At 48.5% G+C, this 25823-nt stretch overlaps 1 protein-coding gene across 32 annotated transcripts in view; it reads left to right on the top strand.

Moving 5' to 3' along the window:
* Positions 1-20023, top strand: part of KANK1 (KN motif and ankyrin repeat domains 1) — a 205924-nt gene extending 185901 nt beyond the window's left edge. For 16 of the 32 annotated variants that reach the window (XM_072761850.1, XM_072761855.1, XM_072761853.1 and 13 more), the window contains 9 exons: positions 5033-5230; positions 6125-6233; positions 7439-7681; positions 9007-9094; positions 12976-13195; positions 15545-15687; positions 16129-16329; positions 18272-18370; positions 18969-20023. In XM_072761850.1, the coding sequence (XP_072617951.1) occupies positions 5033-5230; positions 6125-6233; positions 7439-7681; positions 9007-9094; positions 12976-13195; positions 15545-15687; positions 16129-16329; positions 18272-18370; positions 18969-19031 (1364 nt within the window). In that variant the 3' untranslated portion in view covers positions 19032-20023. The remainder of the gene's footprint in view (positions 1-5032; positions 5231-6124; positions 6234-7438; positions 7682-9006; positions 9095-12975; positions 13196-15544; positions 15688-16128; positions 16330-18271; positions 18371-18968) is intronic. The other 16 variants (XM_072761864.1, XM_072761868.1, XM_072761878.1 and 13 more) reach the window with 1 other exon arrangement.
* Positions 20024-25823: the final 5800 nt, after the last annotated feature.

The raw sequence follows: 25823 nt of genomic DNA, 5'->3' as shown, positions 1-25823 counted from the left end.
GCTTTCCATTCCTCAGCACTGAAGAGGCAGCCAACTAAGTAAGACCTTAGCACAAGGGACTCCAGGAGCTTACGTTCTTTTTTTTTTTTTTTTTTTTTTTTAAGATTGTATTTATTTGAGAGACAAAGAGATAGCAAGAGAGAGCAGGAGTAGAGGGAAAAGCAGGCTCCCCACTGAGCAGAGATCCCACACTCACCCCCATCCCCAGTCCCACTCCCACCCCCCAATGCAGGACTCAATCCCAGGACACTGAGATCTTGACCTGAGCCGCTGAACCATCTGAGCCACCCAGGCGCCCCTGGAGCTTACGTTCTTATGGAGGAGATGCCCTCGAAGCCAAGAAAACAGAGGGTGGGCTTGCTTTTGCCTGGATGATTAAGTGCTATAGGACATGGAAGGAGAAAGAGAGCCCTGTGGACCAGCACCATCCAAGAAAGGCTATAGAGGAAGTAGAATTGAGGCAAGCCTTGAAAAGATTACAGTTAAAGGTCATGTGGTGACGTTTGCTGAAATTCCAGGCCTGCAGAACATTCTAGAAAACAAGGGCACAGGTGAGAGTGATGAAGTCACATGAGCACTGTAAAGCCGTAGAGGGTAGGAACAGTTGATGATTAGAGCTCCCACAGGCGAGGGGAAGCAGTGCATTCATTATGAAGGACCCTCCATGACCACTTCAGGGTTTGACCCTACATGGGAGAACTTCAAGAAGCCCAGAACTAAGCCCTGGTGAGGAGGAGCAGTGCCTCAGGTGGGCAGACTCTCAGGGGCAGTTGAATTTACCGAGTTGTTAGCAATGTTCTGTATCTTTTTTAATTTTAAGATTTTATTTATTTATTTATTAGAGACAGAGAGGCAGAGACGCAGGCAGAGGGAGAAATAGGCTCCCTGAAGGGAGCCCAATGTGGGACTCTATCCCAGGGCTCCAGGATCACACCCTGAGCTGAAGGCAGGCACTTAACTGCTGAGCCACCCAGGTGTCCCAAATGTTCTGTATCTTAATGAAGAAGGTGGTTACATAGGTATATGCATTTCCAAAACTCATCAATTCCACAGTTGTGCATTTTCTTGTATATAAATTATACCTCAAATTATAAATATCTTGTGAAAGCTGTATTTAAAATTTAAAAAAAGGGTTGCGTAGGCGGCTTAGTCGGTTAAGTAAGCATCTGCCTTCCACTCAGGTCATGATCTCAGGGGTCCTGGGATCGAGCCCCACATCGGGCTTCCTGCTCAGCGAGGAGTCTGCTTCTCCCTCTCCCTCTGCCTCTCTCCCTGCTTATGCTCTCTCAAGCTCCCTCTTTCTCAAATAAATAAAATATTTTTTAAAAATTTTAAAAAGGAAGAGAAAAAAATCTATAGATCCAAAAGCTTAAAACCCAGAGCAACCAGTGGAAATCTGTGACAAGGATCCCGATTCCGATATCTGACAAAAGTTTTTCTGAGACCTTGGAGAAATTTGAATACTGACCAAATATGCAGTAATCTTTAAAAAAAAATTAGGATTTTTTTTTGCACTATAATTATTTTTTAAGAGCTCTTTGAGAAATACATGCTAAAATAATTATGGACGGAGCCATTGCCCTCTAGTTCTTTTTCACAGCACTCTCGTGTGAGTGGGTGGAGGAGGCTGGCTGGGGCCAGGGAGAGTGCTGATGGCTGTTGAAGCCCATGATGGGCACGCGGGGATTCGTTATACTGGTGTCTGCTTTTGTATGTCTCTGGTTTCAAAAATAATAAAAAACTGTTGGTGTATTTGCATTTTAAAAGTCCTCGCTGGTTTTTGAATAGGAACGTGCTCAGCAAGAGTGTCTCTCCAGGAAAAGTGTGCTGGTACGTAGGGATTTGTACTGCTGAGCCCTTGGGGAGGTAACTTTGCCACATTGATGAGTGCGGCTGGAGAACGGAGGAACAGAGGCAGATGCTCTGCTTTGTTTACTTTGCTCAGAGTAAGTCATAGGGACTCTCAGAGGTTTGTTTTTGCTGTTGGGGGAGCACATCAGGTCACAGGAGCACTAAATATTATCTGGAGGGCTGCATTCAGTGTTGCAGGTGTGTGCCGAGGGAGGGAGGTGGATTTGTGGGGTCACCTGGGAGGCCCCTTGCCTACAGAGCTGGACAAGGCCACTTGTGCTACTGATTCTCAGGCACAGTACCCGCTCACACATTAGGAAATGTGGGTTCTGGTCTAGCTGCGAAGTCAGTGCACTTCCCTGGTGTTCAGAATTCTTAGCTTAGATATATGAATTAAAATTCAGGTGATCTCAGGTCACCTGGGTGGCTCAGTGGTTGAGCATCTGCCTTCGGATCAGGGTGTGATCCCCGGGTCCTGGGATCAAGTCCCACATCGGGCTCCCCACAGGGAACCTGCTTCTCCCTCTGCCTATATCTCAGCCTCTCCTTCTGTGTCTCTTGTGAGTAAATGAATAAAATCTTTTTTTAAAACATGGGCAGCCTGGGTGGCTCGGCGGTTTGGCGCCGCCCTCGGCCCGGGTTGTGATCCTGCAGAACTGGGATTGAGTCCCAAGTCAGGCTCCCTGCATGGAGCCTGCTTCCCTCTGCCTGTGTCTGTGCCTCTCTCTTGCTCTATGTCTCTCATGAATAAATAAATAAAATCTTAAAAAAAAAATTTAGGTGATTTCTAATGTCTTACTATGAACAGTTTTGCCTCCCTCCACATTTTTTTTAAATCAGAGGGTCATTGTTTTTAACTAGTACTTTCCAAAGTGGGCCGCGTGCATCCGAGTCTCTTGTGGACAGGTCGGTGGGGATGTCAGAAACACCCACCCCTGGGGGCTCATCAGAGATGTACAGAATGGTCTTATGGCAGCAGGTGCTTAGGAATCTGCATTTTAGCAAATATCCCAGACCATTCATAACAGTAGAGTTTGAAGAGAACAGTTGTAGAATCTATGGTGGTTCCTTTTTTCCTAATTGCCTCAAAATGCAATCAGTATTTAAATTTCTTTTCTTCTGAGGAGCTAAGCGATTTCAGAGCATTAAAAAAAGAGTTATGATCATATTCTTATCATATGACATTGTGGGTAGGTTTAAATTTACTTGTATTAATAACAGATTTATAATGCATACTTTAAGAAATCAACACAAGAAAAAAATTGTAACAATCTAGAATTCTTTAGCTTTAGAAAAGCAGTTAAACAGGTTTGCTGTGTGTCCTTCCAGACTTTTTCTAATATATACATGTAAATAGAATTTCGCCAAAATAGGTTTATTTGCCCCAAGCAATTTAATAACCTGTTTTTAAAACTCACACATTATGCTTTTCTTTCTGTGCTAAAAATGTCCACCTACATCAACATTTTTCTTGGCTGCATATAATTTATTTATATAAATGTGCCAGAGCTTATTTCACCAGTTTCTTGTTGACATTCTGTGATATCTCCCTCTTTCCACTGTTTTACTCATGGAGACAATGAAAATCCTTTTGTATCTTTTTGTACATCTTTAGGATAAAATTCCTAGAAGCAAATTGCTAGTCAAAGGATTTTCTTAGTTTTTAAAATGATTTTGAACACAGTTATTATTTGCTCCTGGGTGGCTCAATGGTTGAGCATCTGCCTTCGGCTCAGGTCAAGATCCTGGGGTCCTGGGATCAAATCCTGCACAGGCTCCCCACGGGGAGCCTGCTTCTCCCTCTGCGTATGTCTCTGCCTCTCTCTGTGTGTCTCTCATGAATAAATAATAAAAAATGTCAAATACAGGGACAAGTTAAAATCTCCATAGCTTCCAGATAACTTTTTTATATTTTTTAATAGGATCACTTATGTAGAATCTTATTATCTGCATTTCTCATGCCATACATTGTAAAAATCTTTCCATGTCAGCCACATTGAAAATATCGTGATATTCTTACGACATTAATTATATGCATTTAACTAATCTGATTCTTCTGCTTTAGTCAGGGAACAAGTACTAAGTACCCAAAATACACAAAAGCCTTCTAGTAGATGTGAGAAGAGAAAGTTGATTCGAATGGTTTCGTTCCCCCACAATCCTTACAGACAGAAGGGCGTCTCAGGCAGTCCCATGAGTCCTCTAGCACTTTGTCTTCCAGATCCTCTAAGAGGGTCTGAGAGCTGGCCTGGGAGAGGCAGGGGAAGGAAAGCCATTTTTAGTTAGGTTGGGGAAGGCTCAGAAGAGAGGGTGATGGAGGGCTTGACCTCACGAAGGTGGGGATCAAGAAGTGTTCCCAGTAGAGCAGCAAATGCCAAGACGTGCTGTTAGGAAGATGAAAGACCCCCACCCTCAGCATCCCATTCCTGGGGAGAAAGGCCCACCAGGGGGACCCCAGGTGTAGTGGGAAATAAAGGTGGAGAGGTAACGAGATGAGCCAGCTTGTGGATGGTCCAGAATATGTGGCCAAGTAGTGTGGGTGGCGTTTCCTGAGCAGAAAGCAATGTTTTTCAGCTTTGCACAAGTTTGTTGGAGCTGGATTGCACTGGGATTTGTGGGGCTGGGGTATCACTCTGCAGCTGTGTGTTTGAGAGGCTGTGGTAGAAGAAGAGGGCCATCAGGATCCCGCGCTGAGGGTCCTCCCTGGGCTGGGCGGGGGCACCAGGCACAGAGAGAAGAGAGGGAGTGGACGGACAGGCCTGGGCAGACCCGGATGTGGAGACAAAGGGAAGGGTAAGGGTCAGGAAGGCCTTGGGGTGGGGTTTGGGTGGCTTCGATAGGACTGCCCTATATGCAAAAAAGAAAACAGGGAGAGGGCACCTGGCTGGCTCAGTGGTTGAGCATCTCCCTTAAGCTCAGGTCATGATCCTGGGGTCCTGGGTTCAAATCCTGCATCGGGTTCCCTGAGGGGAACCTGCTTCTCCCTCTGCCTGTGTCTCTGCCTGTCTCTCTGTGGGTCTCTCATGAATAAATAAATAAAATCTTAAAAATAAATTTAAAAAAAAAGAAAACAGAAAAGCACTTGAGAAAATGAGGAGTTGCAAAAATATTTTTTAAAAATTTGTTTAGCCCGTTTTGTTTGGTCCTCCGTCACGTGCTTCTGCACCTTCCTTCCTGACAGGCAGTAGTTTGGAACACACCTGTAGGTGCGGAGGCCTTCCGGCAGGAGCTCCGTTCAGCAGTCAGGCGTCGCGGCACGAGCAGGCGGTGGGGCCCACGGAAGGGGGACCCCTGGGCGGCCAGGACGCCTTCCCCCCTCAGGAGAGCGCGCTGTCCCCTGTGAACCTGACGGACGACCAGATCGCCGCCGGCCTCTATGGTAACTTCCCCCCTCAGCCCTTCTCAGCTTGGGGATCCCGGGACCGGCGCTGCAGTCCATGGCCGAGTGCCTCATAGATGGACCTGGCAGAGCCATTAACCTGAGAAGTGTTAGAAAGGTTGGCTCAGAATATCTTTTAAAAAGATGGTTACAGAAGGGAGTGGGCCGTCCCCTGAGGTAAACTCCTCAGATTTTGTAAGTTGTGAAATACTTTAAATAGCATTTCACTCCTTCGCCATCTGGCAGGCGTAATTTTCCCCCACATTATCTCAGCTGGAGGAAAAGAACAATTATAATCCCTATTTTAGTGCCTTCGTGGTTTTTGAGGCCTCAGTGAGATACGACTTCACTTTAAAAACAGTGGAGCCTGGGACGCCTGGGTAGCTCAGCAGTTGAGCGTCTGCCTTTGGCTCAGGGAGTGATTCCGGAGTGCCAGGATCGAGTCCCGCATCGGGCTTCCTGCATGGAGCCTGCTTCTTCCTCTGCCTATGTCTCTGCCTCTCCTTCTCAGTCTCTGTCTCAAATAAACAAATAAATAAAATCTCTCTTTAAAAAAAATAAAAAATAAAAAATAAATAAAAAATAAAAAAACTAAAAACAGTGGAGCCTGATATAAACACTAGTTGTCACTGCTTTTGTTCTGTCTAGAAGTACTAATGGTGGTGGGGGGGGGGGTTCCCATTTAAAGAACTGCAGATTATTTTCTTTACACGCATACATCTTTCCAGTGGATTCTGGGCACATTTCTCATATACACGTGCCACGATCTATCTAGATTTACGTGAATGAGAAAAAAAAAAAAATGAATGTGAGGAAAAAAAGATTTCTTGCTCCCTTAACTTGGATGGGTGTGAATTGTGTTCATTTTGCTCCGCTTGATTCCCCTTTTCACAGTATGTACAAATAGTGAAAACACACTCAAGTCTATCATGAAGAAGAAGGATGGCAACCGAGATTCAAATGGAGCGAAGAAGAATCTCCAGTTTGTCGGCATTAATGGAGGGTAAGGAAAGATGGCCCACCAGCAGTCTGTATGTGCTCTGTCTCCTGGGCCTCCTGTCTTCTCACGTCCCACTCAGAGGGGCCCGGGATGGGCTGCAGCCACATCTTGGTGATGGATGAGCCCCTCAGAAAGGTGCACTGGGCTTCTCTCTTCTCCTCTCCATGCTGTCTCTGAGGATATGCCACTCTTGAAAGGACACCTGGTGACGCTGAGCGGTTGGCATCTTCCTGCCTCTGGTCTGAAAATGGTAGTCTTCAACAAAAGCCGCAGGCAGCAGGTGTCCTGCGGTGTTGGACAGCTTGGTCTTACCCGTGTCAGACTCAGAAACCAACAGAAAGAGGCGAGAGCATCTCTCCACGGGCCGGTGACGGGCATCCACTCCTTCAAAATGGGTTCTTTGGCTTCGCTCTCCATGCCTACGTACAAAATTGTAGGTCCTGTCCCCTGACCCATAATCTGGCTGTGCCGTCAGTGGTTTACCTTCTAACCAGGATGTTTGATTGGCTGTCTATTCCTTCTCATTGGGCCACATAAATAGTTAAGCCTGTTTGCCCTCCTGCAGTTGAATCAGAGCAGCTAATCTGTTAATCTGGACACGGCCTCGGCCTCGACAGGAAAGCAGTGATGCAGTTAGTTGAGATAATGTTGATAGCAAAGCGTACGATTGAGATTTAACTTCATGGGGCCTATTTTCTGAATCTTTGAAGCTTAATTGGGTAGCGTGGCCCAGGAGGTTTGCGGGGAGCGGGACATGTACCAGAGGAATTCTTGATTACTTATGTAATCTGTTCACTGGTAATCTTTTCATCATGACACTGGGACGATTAATGGAGCAAAATAGGAAGAATGTAAGGGTTAAAAAAAAAAAAAAGGAACAGAAAAAATGAACCACTGCAGACTTGGCTTTCGTGAAGTAAGTTTCCTTTGACCTGCACTAAGCCAGACATGCTATATATATGTATTTCTTTTTTCCTGCAAGTAGTATAATGATACCAATTGGCAACACATGTTACCCCTTTCAGGTCAGAACCCATTCAAAGCCACCAGATTTTTAAATAGACCTTCCTTTGAACTTCTAAATGCAGAGTCTAAAGCCACCGGTCAAATGTCTGGAGTCTGTTAGCGGCTTTCCCTGCGTAAGAATTTCTGTCCCGGGGTCTTTCTGGGCGCACCTTGCATCTCCTGAACTCCCAATTGCCACCTAGGTATGAGACAACTTCAAGTGATGATTCCAGCTCGGATGAAAGCTCTTCCTCCGAGTCAGATGACGAGTGTGATGTCATTGAGTTTCCTCCTGAGGAAGAGGAGGAGGAAGAGGAGGAGGAAGACACCCGGGGAGTGGCAGAAGGGCAGCATGCAGTTAATATGGAAGGTTTCAAGTCCGCCGGGGCGGAAGATGAGATGCAGGTTCCAGAATGTGAACCTGAGAAGGTGGAAATCAGAGAGAGGTGTGGTACCCTCCCCTTCCCTCCCTAACCCTTCCCACTTTTCAATGTCCTTTGGCGAGAAAATTAGCCGATTCGGAGATTTTGCAGCCGTAACTACAGGTTGGGTCTCTCCCATCCCCAAAGGAGGGTACGTATGCAGAGGCACGAGCATCGTGTCGTGATGCTGATAAATACAGGTGCAGAGGGAGGTAACTCTGAGATTTCCCAAAGAGAAGGGCCTAATCAAGCTGTCACCTTTGTTGCCTTTACATTTGTGTGTTAGCTCATTTTAACGTGCAGAGCCACTGCCCACAGAACTGTCCTGTGCCACAATGGTCTCCAGTGTTTGAACAATCCCACTTAGACTTGAAGGCATGTTAGAATATTGTGTGGCCGGCGCATTTCTTTCAGGTTTCAGATTTTATCATCAGCCATTTGTCTCGATACAGATGTCATTACTGTTACTATGGGATTGCTGTGTGTGAGAGGAGCGCATTTTTTGGCCTCAGCCAAAGATCACGTTCACTGCAGACATGATATAATCAGTCACATGTCTGCATCTTGTGGCTCCTTGAGTGAAAGGGAACACCCCAAGAATGGGTTTGGGAGTCTCCTAAACAAGCAGCTGAGATACCAAATAAACACTCTGGTTGGCTGAAACATGTACCTAGGGGTGTAGCGCACTTTAAAGACTGCTAGCAAACGTGGAACCGATGCTTATAAAACAGAGACTAGAACAGATGGAAATTTCAAGATGGTTTTTCGCTGTGTGAAGTATAAATAGAACATTTCAGAAAATGTCTATCTAATCTTGCAAATGAAAGTGTAACTGCATTAACACAAGGTAAGTGTTTCTAGCTCATATTTCCAAGTATTTTCACATGGCTTGGAATCTTGTCATCTAGGGTTTTTTCCTTAAACAGTTTTGTTGAGCTATGATTGATATACCACATGTCATCCGATTCATAAGTTCATATTTTCATGGGGGTTAAACACTCTCTAAGCTCAGATGTGTGGTTTGCTGGGTCAGCATAGTTGGATACGTGGTCATTCTGACCTCGTCAACACCTTAAGGGTAAAAATATTTTTAAGAACTTAGAAGAAAAGGTTCCTCCAGGTGTTATCCCATAACATCAAAAAGGCCAAACAGGTAAAGCTGAAAGCTGCCCTTAAGGGAAAGGCCTGAAGAGCTCAGGAAGTCCTTGGGATGCCTGTGTGACCTCTAGGCAAGCACCACACACCGTAGGGCCTCTTGCCTTTGAAAGGGTTCTAGGGTTTGAAAAACAAATGCCTTTCCTTTGATGACCAATCGTGAACACTCTTTATTTTATCTTGTCCCCTTATAGGTATGAATTAAGTGAAAAGATGTTGTCTGCGTGCCACTTACTGAAAAATAACATAAATGACCCCAAAGCTTTGACCAGCAAAGATATGGTGAGTTGGCCCATCAGACCTTGTCCCCAGTCTGTACAAAGTGCCAGAGCAGATGGCAATGTAAGGGTGTCTGTTGCCTGCCCCTGAACTCTTGGCACCCCCATGCTTCCCACCCCCCCACCCCCCCCACCCCCCCCACCCCACCCCCGCCAAGATACTTCTAGCTCGTTTAAGTGGAGCAAGCATCATGCTGCCCTCCTCACACTGCGAACATCTCCCTCGGGCCCAATGTCAGACATTCCCCCCACCCCAAGCTGTGCTTTGCTCGGGCATGAAGCCTCTGGGAGGGAGGGCTAATCATACTCAGTGGTCAGCTCTCTACGTGTTCTGCTTCCGCTCACAGAGCCTTGTGATCCAGGGAGAAGAGTCACCGAATTTTCTTTTTTTTTTTTTTTCTATTTTTTTTAAGTTCGCATACAGTTTCTTAAAAGCAACCTCTCTGGGCCGAGGTCAGCATTCCTTTCAATTATGCAAGTGCATATTATGTTCTCATGTGGAATGCAGGCGGCCACTATTTTTAAACTTAGGAGTCACCGCACTTGTCCTCTTTGCCCGGTTTGACAGACTCAGAAGCACACGGCAGAGAAGCCGGTGGCTGCTTCGGGAGTACACAGGACACAGGCACAGGACACAGGAGCATTTCTGTGGCAGATGGTGAATCTGACACCATTGCCAAGTATGTCCCTCCCTTGTGTGTTGGTGAAAGTCTTGAGGTGCAGCTTCTCTTACAGGTCAGACCAGCCCTTTGGTTGGCAGTTCTCCTCGGTGCATTTGGAAGACGTAGATGCTCATGTTACATTGCATAGAATTGGCATTTGAATCTGTACATTTTATCAACGTGAAGTTTTATGGCATATAACACAAATCAGCAGCTAGTGAGAAAGTCGATTTATGAGTCTCACCAGATTATAAAGCCATGAAACAAAAATGTTAGAACTAGGGCCACCTGGGTTGAGCATCTGCCTTTAGCTCAGGTCGTGATCCCACGGTCCTGGGATCGAGTCCTGCATCAGGCTCCCCGAGGGGAGCCTGCTTCTCCTTCTGCCTGTGTCTCTGCCTCTCTCTGTGTGTCTCTCATGAATGAATGAATGAATGAATGAATGAATGAATGAATGAATAAATAAATAAATAAATAAAATATTTTTTAAAAAATGTTAGAACTAGAAGGGACTTCAGGGATTCCCTCATCCCATAAAGGCACAGTTTTCCTCATGGACAACACACAGTCTATAAGAAAGAACTGGGACAGCTGTCATGGGTGTGAGAGGTACGTGAGCATACCTGCCTGTGAGGCCACGCTGTTCTGGTCTGTTCTGCTTTATTTTTTAAGATTTTTTAAAATTTATTTATTCAGAAGAGACACAGAGAGAGAGGCAAGCAGAGACATAGACAGAGGGAGAAGCAGGGTCCACGCAGGGAGCCCGATGTGGGACTCGATCCTGGGTCTCCAGGATCACGCCCTGGGCCGAAGGCAGACGACCAACTTCTGAGCCACCCAGGCGTCCCTGTTCTGCTTTAACTGAGACCCTAAAGGTTATGGGTTTTGTCAAGAGTTTGTTAACTAGCAACTAGTTAGTACTGGGGCAAGAACATACCTCTCGAATACTTGTCCCTGTTCTATTTATCCTGTGTCATATTACCTTATCATATGACATCCTTCTTTAAAATTATGGTTTCTTCTCATATTTGTTTATATTGCTGTAGAAACTTAAGTTTCTCGGAGCCAGCTGTGTCTTGACATTGAGTCAGTGTGCTGAGAGAGGAACACGGTGGTGATGTTTACAGAAGAAGACACTACATAAAATCCCTAGCCTGGGGCGAGGGCAGACACAGAAGTACATGTTGAACTTCATCAGTATAAAGTAGATTTCTGTCTATGCCTCGGTCACAGGTAGCAAAACCATGAAATGTCACAGCAGTGTTAATATTTCCCACGAGGTTTAATGTGAACTTAGAACAGGTTCTTCTAGACCTTAGGTATTATAGCTGCAATATATTTTTTCTTTTACTGTTCTCCAAATACGGGGTTATATGGTCTTCATGGAGGAACTTTTCCATTTCTCTGGCCCCAGGTTGCCAAGTACATTAACAGTAAACACTGTCAGTAACACTGGTCAGTACCTTTTTGGTTAAGTTGAACTGTTTTGGTGAAAAAGTGCTTAAGGAATTGTGCCATGGAAAGTGGTAGACAAGTGAATGATCACAGTGGCCAGATCCAATAACCATGACAGGACAGCCACCCACAGATAGAGCAGAACAGAAGTCAACACCCAGATGACACAAGTTCCCTTCTTCCCGTGTAAGGACGGACTCCACAGAAATGGAAATCTGAATATGTGAGCAGAAGAAAAGAAAACGTTAGATGAATTTTTTTCCCTCCCAAGACCCTTTTCACCAAGTGACATAAAATATGATTGAATGGGCTGAAACTGAATCATTAGTAGCAGGACGATAAAGATGCGGAAGCCAGTACAATTCCAGCTCTGAGTTTTCTGTAGAGGGGGGACTTTCTGGGTTCTGGTGCTGTTGACACAGGCTTTCCATCTTTCTTTAAAAAAGCCAAGCACATGGGGATCCCTGGGTGGCGCAGCGGTTTGGCGCCTGCCTTTGGCCCAGGGTGCGATCCTGGAGACCCGGGATCGAGTCCCACATCGGGCTCCTGGTGCATGGAGCCTGCTTCTCCCTCTGCCTATGTCTCTGCCTCTCTCTCTCTCTGTGACTATCATAAATAAATAAAAATTAAAAAAAAAAAAAAAAGCCAAGCACAGGGATCCCTGGGTGGCGCAGCGGTTTGGCGCCTGCCTTTGGCCCGGGGCGTGATCCTGGAGACCCAGGATCGAATCCCACATCAGGCTCCCGGTGCATGGAGCCTGCTTCTTCCTCCACCTGCGTCTCTGCCTCTCTCTCTCTCTGTGACTATCATAAATAAATTAAAAAAAAAAAAAAAAGCCAAGCACAAATGAACGGTAGACTCATGTAAAAGAGGGCTCATGGACAGAGCATTATAGCTCTTCCCATCACCAGCCCTGGCCATGCACAACCTGCATTGAACTTCATGTGGCCCGGGTTTGACTTGATTGCTCATGAAATAAGCCCCATGTTCATGTGTCCACAGCCTAAGCAAGGGCATGCAGGGCTCATGATCAGATGCAGAAGATTCCTAAATGGGAGATGTAATTTGTCTTGAACCGGCTTTTTAATCCCTTTGCATGGTTGAACATTTGTATTTGGGGTTGGAGTGAGAATTGGGCTGGCTACGTACTGCCCGCCTTTCAGCCCGGTGCTGCAGGGATGTGGAAGGAATTGAGGGTGGTCTGCATAGGAAGAAGGCAGCAGAATTAAGTGCGAGTGAAGTCGTTTTTTCGGTCCTGATTATTCTGAAAATCATGTGCAGGGCCAGCATAATTACATAATATTAATGGCTCAGTAATCAATGGAGCCAGGCCTAAGTTTTTTTTTTCTTTTTTTTTTAATGTGTATTGCCTCTTTGTCCTCATCCTAAGCCCTGTGGGGAGAAGGTATTTTTATTGCCCCCATTTTGCAGATGAGTAAACTGAGGCAGAGAGTAAGTATCTTCCCCAGGAGAGTACAGCTCACAAAGTAGCAGAGCCGGCATCGGACCGTGGCTGGCAGAGCCCCTGAACGGTGCCATATGGCCTCTTCTAGAGAGTTAGATCATGTCTGTGGTTGAAAATCAGGAGGGATGCTCCAGTTGGGAGTCTGAGGCCCTCTCGGGGCCCTGGGTTTCCTTAGCTGTCCTTTGACAGCCAATTCTAACTGCACACACTCTGACTATAAAAGGCCTCGCTTCTCGAGCTTTCGGCTGGGTCCCGGGAAGTCTATAAATAGGACTAACGGCCGCTTGGCGGTGTCTTTGGCAGCGCTTCTGTCTGAACACCCTGCAGCACGAGTGGTTCCGCGTGTCCAGCCAGAAGTCGGCCAGCCCGGCCATGGTGGGCGACTACATAGCCGCCTTTGAGGCCATCTCCCCGGACGTGCTCCGCTACATCATCAACATGGCCGATGGCAACGGCAACACGGCCCTGCACTACAGCGTGTCCCACTCCAACTTCGAGATCGTGAAGCTGCTCCTGGACGCCGGTGCGTGGGCCGGCCCGGGTCGGGAGTCGCCTCCAAGAGGCTGGTCGCTCCGCTCCCCGGGGCCCTTTCTGTTGCTCTCCCACAGGATGTGGCAAGAAGAGCCTTCCTGAGTCTTTTGGGGGACGGGGGGCAGGCTTGACCTCGCCACAGAGCTGGTGACACAGATTCCAGGTCCGTTTTGGAAGGAGGTTTGGGGGATCGTCTTGCACCTGTCCAGCTGCATTCGGGCGAGGTGTATCCCCGGCGATGAGCGGGACTCGGGGCCCCTCCTGAGCTGCATCACGCAGGCTGGGCAGGTGCACGCTCGGGGGACAGATCTCTGCTCACACGACCAGAGTCACGGCTTCGGTGTTGGCGGGCTGCTTTTTTTTCTGTCCTTGCTCCACGACCCCGGCCCATCACTCTGCAGCGGGCAGTGTGCCGTTAGCCCAGATGGGGGCCGTGCAAAGCCGTTGTCATGGATTGTAGTAGAATCGTGACCATTGCCACCAAAATATGCTGTTACTGGGGACTCAGCACAGAGTGAGGAAAGTGCCCTTCTTGTATCTGAGCCACAGGAATGAGAACAGTGAAACTTCTTGTTTCTAATTGGAACATCCCATCCCAGAATCCAGCCACTGCGTGTTGTAGACCCGAAGCGAGGGTGTGCCCCATAGAAGGGTCCCCTTGGAAGGTAGTGAGCTCTCAACTTTTTGTTCAAATACAGTAGCCAGTGATACATACAGTCCCCAAGTCCCTCTGATTTATTTCTGGAAATATGTGTTTTTACTTCTAGTATGTGACTGATAGAGAATGTTTACGCTACCTCGATCTAATTAGTGAGAACACAGTGTGAACATTTGATTTAACTTATGCAGTAAAATTGTCCAATCCCCCCATACCACTTCTTGATCCAACTCTCTCTAATTTCTTCTACTCCATTTCAGGGAAATCAGATTCATGCAGGGAAGTCACCAAGCACATTTATCTCCCCTTCTGAGTTTGCTTCATTCCCAACAGATGGGGCTACATGAGGCTAAAATTGCTTCCGTCCTAGAGGAATTCCAAGCCTCCTTCCCTTTAGACTTCCCAGACTATAAACAGAGCTGCTGGTACTGTCAGCCCACGTTGTTGTTTAAACAGAGAAGTGGATAATATCCAGAAAAGCCAAAAAACAAGATTTCAGATTGCTCTTGCAAGTAACTGTGTGATCTACCCTTGGAAAATGTGTGTGGACAAGATGTTTTTTGGTAAATTAAATGATTTCAGCTCTACCATGGGATAGCTTTGCTTACTCACCTGGCTGGATATAACCGGACCCTGTACTGTTCCCCATTAGAAGTGAGACTGGGGTTGCATAGGACACAGGTGCCCTCAGCATCTGTCAAGGACCAAACATCACAGATAAGGAGGAGCCTCAGAGAGCTCATCTGCCCATATGCTCCTCCATCAGACAGCTTTTTCTTTCTCCTATTCTACATTAAAAGGCATGCACTTGTGTGTAAATGCTATCATGTCCCTACTATGCTGGGGCTTTTGGGTTTTTTTTTTTTTTTTTTAGTTCAGGGGAAGTTTTCATGGTACCTTCTTGCCTCCTTGTGATGGAGGCATCCTGAGCAATTCTAACTATATTTGGTCACACAGGAAAGCTTCCTCCCTGCACTCCCCATTCTTTTCCACTTTTTTAGAAAGTTCTAAAGGAATTTGAACAGGATTATTTAGACCCAACGCCTCCTTAAGAATTACAGAGACAGAAAAGGTCTGGTTCACTGTGTCTGTTGGTCGCTGGCCTCTGTCGTCTGCCCTCAGACCACAGTTCCTAAACAGCTAAGCTCTAGGTGTCATGAGATTGGAATTCAGCTTTCAAGGGCCCCCAGCAAGTCAGAGGAGGGAACTCTGGGTCTCAGAATGAGTCGTGATTTCTGAGTGGGTGATGCCATAGTCTGTTCCCTACACAAGCCTTTACAAATCCTTGCTATTTGTAGCTCTCCCTGTGGCCTTCATTCCAAACCACGATGCCCTAAACACAGAGGAATGTCCACATCCCATTACCATGGGCTCTTCAAAGCAACCATCCTGAGAACAAACCCCTCAGACCCCCTCTGGGCTGTTGCCGTTCAGCCACCAGTTGTGAACAAGAGGTGCCCTGAAGGCTTACTCTCACTTCAGCTTCTGGCCTCACAGGATACAGGAAAACCATTTTTTTCCTTTAGTATGAAAACATCTCTCTCAGTTCCTTCTGAGTCACCCTGGGACTTGGAGCCCTTGGAGCCCTTTCACTGGCCTCTTCCAATGAACCCCATTCCTTTGGTCAGTTGGGAGAAGGGATGCCGCCAGGTGGCTTCCCCGACGAGCCTCGTGTCTTTGCAGACGTGTGTAACGTGGATCACCAGAACAAGGCGGGGTACACCCCCATCATGCTGGCAGCCCTTGCTGCCGTGGAAGCACAGAAGGACATGCGTGTTGTGGAGGAACTCTTCGGCTGCGGTGACGTGAACGCCAAAGCCAGCCAGGTGAGCACACCTGCTGCCTGAGACCATGCGCACACCTGGCCTTGACCGCATCTGAGGGCCCGGGGAGCCCCACCAGCTACCCGGTGATGGCTGCTTCCTCACTGTCTTCCTGTTGTGTCTGCATGCCAGGCACAGAGTGGCCCTGGTCCATATGTGTCCCCAGCTGGACTTTTAAGCACCTCTGAACTTTCTGGCTCCTTGTTATAATGAGACAGATCCTCAAGTGACAGGAGGGAAACTGACTCGTCACTTTATGATCTTGCATAGCTGGGAGCTCAGAATTAGAAACTCTTTCTCGTGCCCGCCACCACCCAGCCCCAGGTTAACTCCTGGCCTGCTCTGTTCCATCTATCATCACGCTGTCCCCCTACCACCTCCTGCCCCCATGACCCCAGCCCCCATATAAGCTGCTGATGCACCCCCCTCCAACCCTCCCCACAGGCAGGACAGACGGCCCTCATGCTGGCCGTCAGTCACGGGCGGATCGACATGGTGAAGGGGCTGCTGGCCTGCGGGGCCGACGTCAACATCCAGGACGATGAGGGCTCCACTGCGCTCATGTGCGCCAGCGAGCACGGCCACGTGGAGATCGTCAAGCTGCTGCTGGCTCAGCCAGGCTGCAATGGCCATCTGGAGGACAATGTGAGTGAGCCTCCGCGGCCTCGCCTCCACTGGGCCTGCCCCCCAGGGCCCCTTGGTGGAGGGAGAAGAGCCCTTCCTCCAAGATGCTCGCTGGGGATTTCGTGGGGTGGTCCGGGCTGCCTCCCTTCCCAGCCCAGCTTGGCAGCATTTCCTCTGGACAAGCTCGCATTTCCGTTAGCTAGAGCCAAAGGCAGGACGGTCAGGCCTCAGCCCCCACAGTCATTACAGGAAGGGGGTGACGGGTGCGTCCGAGCACCAGCACGTGGAAGGGGAATGCACAGATTTATGGCACAGAGTAGGTTTAGCGTAGGCAACTCGCAGGTCCATGAAGAAGAGAGGACCAGGTCCCCAAAGCGTCTGGAAATCTGGGTTGCTGGTCATTCCAGGCCAAGTTCCTGGATGACTAGAGCCAATGGTTAGCGCAGTGAAGCACTCTCCCACGCCCGAAATGGAGACAGCCGTGCCCTTCTCTGGGGCCCATTGGAGTGAATGGCCCGAGCATCTCATCAGCTCGGCCCTGCAGACCGTCAGGCTCCTTTGAACACATCACTCCACTCCTGTCTGGCTTTTCCATCATCATAGCCCCCATCTGGTCTCCCGGTTCCCATGCCGTCCCTGTTCCAGATAACCCCTTGCCTGGAAAACACTGTAAGGGGATCTGCTGCTTCGGGCCAAAGGGGAGGAGTATCTGTAGGTGAAGGCACAGAAACTAGCATTTGGGTGGTGACAGGGTTCAGAGTGCAGATGTCGCAGAGGTCAGGCTGGGTTGGTTCTTTTGGGAAGTTTATCTCAGTTTCGCCCAGAGCTTCCTCCAGCTCCAAACATGTAGAAAAGTTAGAAGGAAAATACTCCTTTTTGCACTAAATGTCACATTCCCTTGGGCCTGAGCCAGCAGGAAGTCCAAACCAGAGCAGGCATTTACTGGCACCGAGGACAGGGGGGCTGGTGGTGGGCTTGCACGGTGGCCAACGCGTCCCCAGCAGTGAGCAAGCTGCGCTGGTTCCAGGCACCTTTCCCGTCATCCTCTGGAACAGAGGAGCACTTCCAGCTCACCTCTCCTCAGGAGGACTTTGTGTCTCACATGTCTTGATTTTTGTTTGTTGGCTTTTCCCTCTCTCTCAGCAAAGAACAGCCTGTAGATGTAAGTAACAACACGTAACAAGTAGGTAGAGCCACAGTGGCTTCCAGAAATGCTAGTCCCCTCAGCTAATTGTCTGCGTCCTCACCCTTCACGGAAGAGGAGGCCTTGCAGCTGGCCTTCCCAGGACAAGTAGCCCCGAGAATTCCAGGTAGGCAGGAAGGACTGTAAGGATAAGAATTGCTTCCTGCTGCCAGTGACCAGAAGACCTTCCGTACCCCAAGACCAGACAGAAAGTAAATGGTGCTGGCTTTTGCCTTGCCCTCCTCTACAGGCGCCTGAAAGCCTGCATGTTAATGGAAGCCAGACATTTATTTCACCGGAAGCTCTGACTTCCCCCTGTGTAGTGTTTCCCCTCCTATTTCCACGAGATGTGTTTCTGCAAGGCGGCAGGCATCGTGCTTATGCGTAGATATTATTCGCAGCATTGGACGGGGTGTGCTTAGGGCTGGAGGGCCGGTTCCCACCCCAAGGGCACAGTTGAGAGACCTTTGGCAAACTGCAGGCTGTCCAGACGTACACTGGGGTATTACCTGCTTGCTGTAAAGATGGGAAAAAAAAGAAAGTTTAGTTTCTGCCCCCATCTTCTCCTGCTCCCCACAGCTGGTGGGAAAAGCAGGTGGGTAAGGGCCTTGAGGGCCGCCTGCATTTTTGGGGGTGCACAGGGCTCGCTCCTACACGCTGGCCTCTGTGACACAAACCGCAGATGAAAAACTTTATGGATCTTAGAGAGTATTTGTTGGGCCACCTGTCGGCTATCTGGAAATTTGAAAAACCCACCCTGGCTGTTCTCTTCCATTTAAGGATGGCAGCACCGCACTCTCCATAGCCCTGGAGGCTGGACACAAGGACATAGCGGTTCTTCTGTACGCCCACGTCAACTTCGCCAAGGCTCCGTCTCCGGTCAGTGTTGCGCATTGGGGCATTAGGGAACGGGCTGGAGCCCACCAGGTGGGTGGTCCCCCCTCCTTCAGGGAGCTGATGGGAGACATGGGGTTTCTGACGACTCTGAAAATGGAAGTTTTAGCCTAGAACTTAAGAGTTCACGATTTTTGCCATAACCAGATGGCTGGGAGTGCTAAAGGGTAGGGCAGCACGGGCTGGGCCTCTGCTTGTCCCCAGGAGATAGATGCTCCAAAGCCCTCACATGAAGGGTTTATGAACACAATGAACCCAAATGGCACATTGTGTGCCCATGAGTACATACTGCTCCTTTCCTGGGCTTTCTCCTAAAGCAGACAGTGACCAGTGACCTGTGGTCCAAGAGTCTGCACTTTGCAGGACCTTGACCTCTCAGGACAGTCGGATGTGGCGCCTGCTGAGCCCAGCGGCTCCAGTGTGGCCGCTGCCAGTGGGTCTCTATCCCACCTTCCAGCTGTCCTCGCTCTGGCTCCTGGGTGGCTGTCAGCTGTGGTGGACAGAGTTCCTAGGTCACAGAGGACACTGCCTGAGGTCATGTACTAACCCCGCATTCTTTTTTCCCCCCTCTCCTGGTCTCTAGGGCACCCCAAGGCTTGGAAGGAAGACATCTCCTGCTCCCACCCACCGAAGTTCCTTTGACTGATGATACACAAATAACCGTCCATTTACATGCCACCATTAAGCTGCTAAATGTTCCTGTTGGGGTGACAGATACTGAATGTATATGTATCGTGCCTGAGCTCACCAGCAAACAGAACGGGAGGGCTGAGGCCTGGAGCTGCACAGCGGAGGCTGAGGCAGCAGGAGCTTGCCCCCGGCCCCCGCCGCCTCCCTCCTGGCCATCTTCCCTCTGCCTCGGGTGTGCTTACCGCCCCCCGCCCCCTGGCTCTGTTGCTGTGGAGTCTCTGCTCCGTTATGTACAGTCGTAGGATGTCGTAACCTGACCTGAGCGGGCACCGTCTCCTCCTTCCCTCCTCCCCTGGCCCCCGCCAGGAAGTGTCCACTTCTCACCGGCTCGGCGTTTTTAAAATTTAAAAATGTTCCACGAGTATATTTACTTGATGTAAATATAAATTTTCCATTGGAAAGGTCTCTGAAAAGTCCATTCCAGGATGGTTTTGTTGACGTGTGTGTGTATTTACTCTTCTAAAGTAATTACTTGGCAGTGGAGGTGACCGATCTTCAGCACCTGGGGCCTGGTCTGGGAGATTTCTGGTTTAAAACTCAAAAAGCGGGACTCTCTAAAAAGCAGAAAACTTATGAAAGGAAATCTTTTCAGTGGGGTTGATCTAGGTGGCTGTATTACATGACTTTTTATATGAAAGGTATCTATATGAAATGACAGCAGTATTTTCAACTTTTATATTCCATAGTCACTGAGACATGAAGTACTACGTGTTACGTTACCGTGTTTTTTATTAATCATCGCCCAAGTCCGCGTCTGATGGCAAAGGTTGGATCGTGTTAGAGGAACCGGCTCTGTATTTGCCTCTGGGGAAACCTAGTGTAGTTCTCTGCGTATTTATGGATTCCTTTCTAATAAGCCACATTTACTTTGGTCTTACGTGTATTTAAATGTTTGAAGTGCCTTAGACTCTTGCCATATTTTCGAAATAAAATTTCATTAAGCCCTTCCACCTGTCCCTCCTTTGTCTCCAACAGCGGCCTGCCTGGCCCCATTGACTTATGGTGGTGGCAGCACCCAGGCCGGCGGAGGGTGCGGGCAGGGAGCGCTGGCCAGCTGCCCTTGCCCTTGGCCAAGAGGGGACCCCTCCTGAGAGCACCACCCTGTACGCACAGCTCTGCCCCTTGCCCAGTTGCCCATCACGCATCAGAAGCGTGAGACCATATTTGGCAAGCAGACGGGTAATCTCCGAGGGGAGGCAAGTTTGCTGTTCTCGGGTGCGGAGCACTGACCTCTGCACCTCATTTTGGGTGCAGCTGCTGGTTCGCAGTCTTTTTTACAAAGTTAAAGGACACTGAGTCCATCCCGTTATAAAGAAGTGTAAAAAAATTAATTAATTCAAAACAAAAAATGAAGAAGTACGAAGGCTGAAATGTAGATGAGATGTTTGGGCCCGGGCACAGGTGGTGAATTTTAACCCAGGCTGTTTGTGAGAACCAGGTGCCCCGGGGGAAATATCACGGAGGCTTTTCTCACACCTTTCTTTCCTCTCATCTGTTCATCCAATGCTGAGCTCAGGAAAGAGAACAGAGGACAGATTTTTTTCCAGCAGGTGTGCCCCACGGTGTCTGTCCTGGAAAGCCTGTTTTACAGGCTGGGAGGAATGCGTCGTTTAGAGGAAGAACTCAGAGGAGCTGGGAAAAGTGGTGCTAGGACTTGAGGCCTACTTGGGATGGTAAGAGATGCCCCCCACCCGGGGCCCATGCTGGGGTGTCTGGGGCAGAAGGGCGCTGGACCTGGACCATGAAAGTGAGGTTGCAGCTACCTGGGGGCATGAGCACCTTTGTCCATCCCAGGACAGATCCGCTAGCTACAGGATTGGGGCTAAATTTCGATTCACATCGTTACTGAGGCTCCTTCAGACCTGAAATAACATGATAAATTAAAGCAGAAGAGCATTTGTGTTTAAAGAAAAGTAGGTCTGGGTTTCCTGCCCCTTAAATGGCATGACATCCCTTTTGAGTAGGCAGGGCTGTATCTCAGGTGGTTTGAGGTCTTGAGGGTGTTGTTCTGTGTGAGAAAGGAAGTCGTTCATGTTGTCCGTGCACGAGAAAATGAATCCTACATCCCTGTGCTGCATTTCAGATGCCATAGACTAAATTTTGCAGTAACAGAGTGAGCGATTGTTTTATCATGGAGTGAGGTCTCTTTCAATCCATATCTAGCTTCTGGATATGCCAGCTTATGCCTTGTCTACTCTGCCTTGTCTACTCTGGGCACTTAGAAGGCTTTTTATCTTGGGATCTTGGCACATTATATAAACCTAGGCTGATTCGCCCCCATTGGTTTCACTGCAGTTTCTGGAGGTGCGTGTCCATAAAGGGATTTGAGGCAGGCTACTTGGCCAAGGCTCCCCAAGTGCGGCCAGCGTAGGCCTGGAGACTCTTGAGGTGGATTTCTGGTTGACGCAAGGAGAAGCCAAAGCCTTTAAGTGGCAGCCTCTTTTTTCAGGCAGCCTTGCCCTGCAGATTTAGAAGCTGAAGGCCGGCATCCTCCCCCAGACAAAAGGAATAAAGCAGTGGGAACTTTGAGATTTTTAACATTAAGAAAGTGAAACACGACTCGTCCTGCCTCTGTTGTGACTTAAGGAATGTAAACCCTGTGCGGAGGTTGGCAGGGCTGGGGGGTGCGTTGCTGCTGGAGTGAGTTACCAGGAGCGTGCTGTCTAGACGGGTCCCCCAGATAAACCAAGTCTTGGACTCTTGCCGGTAAATAGCCCACAGTCTAAGGGGGACAGTCTCACCCCCGACTTTGTGGCATTAAATACCACAGACAGGTGCTAATGCTCACAGATAGGATCCCATTCCTAATGGGTTCTTGGCTGCAGGGAGCCTGCTGCAAGCAGAGCGCATTTGATTTTCATGATGCTTTTGTGAGAACTTTTGCCTTCACTGCATGCATAAGAACCGATTATAAGAGCTATGGGGGGCCAATTGTGGGCCCCACCCCAAGGAGCAGCATCCCAGGTGTTTCTCAGGGTGGCCTTGGGTGCACACTGAGAATGGTTTTACTCTCGAGTTAGGAGGCACTACCATGGTTCTCTTCCAGCCAAATTAGACGGGATGGAGAGAGCTAGAACAAAACCAGAAACATGATGCCTCATCTTTGATCTTTGCTGTATAAGGAGCCAGCATAGCCCCTGCCTGGTGTTTCTCTGTGTTTGGTGGCACTTCTGCAATGCTGGAGCAGTCCTTTCTAGAAGGCCAGGAGCCGCGGCTGCCGCGGTGGAGGAGGGGTGGCCCAGGACGTGAGGGGCTGCGACTGAGCAGCCAGACGGCTCGGCGGTCTTCCTTACGTGCATCTTTGCTTTCCCCTCTTCCTGGAGGAGCAGGACCATTTTTGCGCAGGAAGAAGGCCATGACCCGTGGTGTTGGCTTTGGAATAGAGTGTTCTGTTTTCTTTTCTACTGGGAGAAAATTCTTTTTAGGCCCTGGGCCTTAGCCAGAGACTATCCTCTGCCATAAGGAAATTACTAATCATATGTTTACTCTGTTGTTACTCAGCGTGGCTGTAATTTAGAAGCCAGCCGATTATAGAAATATATTTACAGTCCATTTTGCTGGAGATGATTACCACAAAAGGATGTGGCTGAGCCGTTGGCCACGGTGTTCTAGGACTGCACACACTCACACTCCCTCCCCGCCAAACTCACTGGCGCTTTCCCAGGGAGTGGAATCGGGAAGTCGCAGTGTGCTCTGCAAGCCTGAAGGGTGGAATCCAACACTTGCCGTGGGGTCCCCGAGGTTCCTGGCCTGAATCCCTGCAAGGATTTTTGTAGAGAAGCTAGAAAGCAAAATACCACGTTCTATGGGTACGTGCTGGTACGGATATGTCCGATTTTGAGGACATTTGGCGGAGGAGCTGGCATTTTAGAAAACCAGCTGCCCCCACTGCCTTTTTGTTAAGATCTTTGATGATTTAATAGGCACGGGAATGGGAACTACATCCCTTGTTTTCAGGTAATGGAAGTTACATAAGAAATACTCTGAAGACCAAATGCCAGTCTTGTATTGCAGCCAAAAACAAGTTTTATACATGTTCACCACCCCCAACCCAGAAAGATCCAGTTTGCCCAGCCCTAGAACTACCTGAAAGGGTGAGGCTGTATGGGATGAGGAGAAGCCATCAGCGCAGATGGGCAGGGTTGTCAGGCAGCTCAACACCAAGTGCCAGCTGGGTGGGCCATTGATTTCTCGTGTGTCAGGCAGCAGAGAAATTCTGGCTGTGATCCATCCGCTCCGCTATGAAAGGATGTGCTTAAACACGTAGTAGAGACAATAGTCACTAATTAGACTGGGTCCCTCAATCCTATTTAAGAGATGTCACCACCACCACCCCCAAAACACCCAGTCTTCCAGAAGGAAGCTCCCCAAGTTCAGCTTTCATGCTTGGGTCTGGAACACCACCTGCCGGGACAGAGAAGTTCTAGTGCCTGGCTGACCAGTACTAGTTGAACAAATGAGTGTAAAAGTGATTGAGGGGCAGCATTGAGAGTCAGGAGACTATTAGTACTGGGGGGGGGGACACTAGTGGGGGGAGCCTGCGAGGAGCTGGTGAGCCCTTAGAATGGTTTGCTTTGTACCCTTGAGGTAGCTATACTCTTTACATTGCCTTTGTGGTCATTCAACAGGCTGTATCCTCAAAATTTGTGCACTTTTCTGCATGTAAATGAACTTCATTTTCTTTTTAATTTAAAAAAAATTTAGGGGCCCCTGAGTGGCTCAGTGGGTTAAGCATCTGATTCTTGATTTCTGCTCAAGTAGCAACCTCAGGGTCATGAGATTGAGCCCCAGGTCCAGCTCTGCACTGGACGTGGGACCTGCTTAAGATTTTCTTTTCCTCTCTCTCTGCCCCTCACCCCTGCTTACACATGTATACGCTCTCTCAAAAAAAAAAATTAATTTGAAAAAGTTTTAGATTTTATCTATTTGAGGGAGAGAACATGAGCAGGGGAGGGGCAGAGGGAGAAACAGACCCCCTTCTGAGCAGAGAGCCCAATGCGGGGCTCAATCCCAGAACCCTGGGATCATATGACCCAAGTCAAAGGCAGACGTCTAACCAACTGAGCCACCCAGGTGCCCCTAAATTTGAAAAAGTTTGATCAAAAAAGCTCTTAGGTGGGGAGGTTATAGATTTTGTAGATTTGAAGCTGAACAGGAACAGAAGTGCCTGGCTGGCTCAGTTGGTAGAGTATGTAACTCTCAATCTTCTCAATCTCTGGGTCATGAGTTTGATCCCCACATTGGGCATAGAGTTTAAACGAAAAAAAAAGTGAGCAGGAATAAAATGAGAGTGAACATAAAATTAGAAACAACTTGGTCCCACTGTTTCTTTAATGTTAATACCCAGCTGTGTACCCAAGGGGTGCTATGACCCACTCATAACCTTGGATAGTAATCATTTGGTCTGTTTCCAGATATCCCGGAGCTTTTTCTGGGTACTACCTGCCTACTTTTGAAGTTAGGCTTCAGCATGTGATTGCGTTGGCAGCAGATCATTAGTGGAGTGATGTGTCAATTGTAGGCAGGAGCTTGAAAAGCCAGCGTGCCATCGTGTCCCCTTCTCCAGCCATGGTGTTCATGGAAGCAAGTGTTGAGATGGACTCAGCTCCCCCTTCCTCCCCGGTCCCCTGGCGACTTCGCAGAGTAGAGCATGCCCCCCGCCAGCAGGGGGTGTCACCACAGTGTGGTGTAGGCTTTCTTCACTGATAAAGAAATTGGTTTTGACGAGCACTGAGGTGGGCACTTGACAGGATGAGCACTGTTATTCTATATGTTGGCAAATTAAACACCAATAAAAAAATAAATTTAAAATAAATAAATAAATAAATAAATAAATAATCTTAATTAAAAAAAAAAAAGAAATTGGTTTTGGGAAGTGGGTGCTGCTGTACCCAAATGGCTTGGCAGATACTTTATGGACAGCAGGGACTCTGGCTTTGTGTGCTCAGTCAAGAACACAGAAAAGCAGTGAACGCTTTTCCTTATTTTCCTGAGGCTGGAACGTGCCAGTAGCTACCGTCCTCGATGCTCAGGGGAGAAGGGAGCCTGTTACCTAGACGCCTCAGGGCACCACGACTAGTCTCTGGGAAGGAAAGCCATTTCCTGTGTACCTGGTGGGGCTGATGGTATCTCATGAACGTGTAGTTCTCAGACTAGAGCACACATGAGAGTCCCGAGGAGGGCTTGTGACAGCACAGGCTGCTGGGCCCCAGCCCAGAGTTTCTGATTCAGTAGATCCCAGAGGAGGCCTGAGAACGAGCATTGGAAACAAGTTCCCCTGCGATGCCAATGCTGCTGGTCTGGAGACCTCACATTAAGAACACTGCTCACGGGAGAAGAGTATTTTTTTTTAAGATTTATTTATTTATTCATGAGAGACAGAGAGAGAGAGAGAGATACAGGGACATAGGCAGAGGGAGAAGCAGGCTCCCTGTGCAGAACCTGATACAGAACTCGAACCCAGGACCCCAGGATCATGACCTGAGCCAAAGGCAGACGCTCAACCACTGAGCCACCCAGGCGTCCCACAGGGGAGGAATATTAAAAGGAAATGCTCTTATCTCAACCACAGGTGCCTACTGGATGGGCATCCCAGAGGTCTGTATTCAGTAATCTCTGTGGGCTTTGTTTGTAATTTCCAGCAACCAAGACTTCACTGTGAGCCTATGAGTTGCACACCCTTGGCTTCTCAGTTTAAAAATCAAATCGGGGATGCCTGGGTGGCTCAGCGGCTGAGTGCCTGCCCCTA

The sequence above is a fragment of the Vulpes vulpes genome, chromosome 1 (assembly GCF_048418805.1).
Source record: "Vulpes vulpes isolate BD-2025 chromosome 1, VulVul3, whole genome shotgun sequence".
Classification (NCBI taxonomy): Eukaryota; Metazoa; Chordata; class Mammalia; order Carnivora; family Canidae; genus Vulpes; species Vulpes vulpes.
Note: the sequence above shows the minus strand (reverse complement) of the source record. Positions and strands in the feature narration are given on the sequence as shown.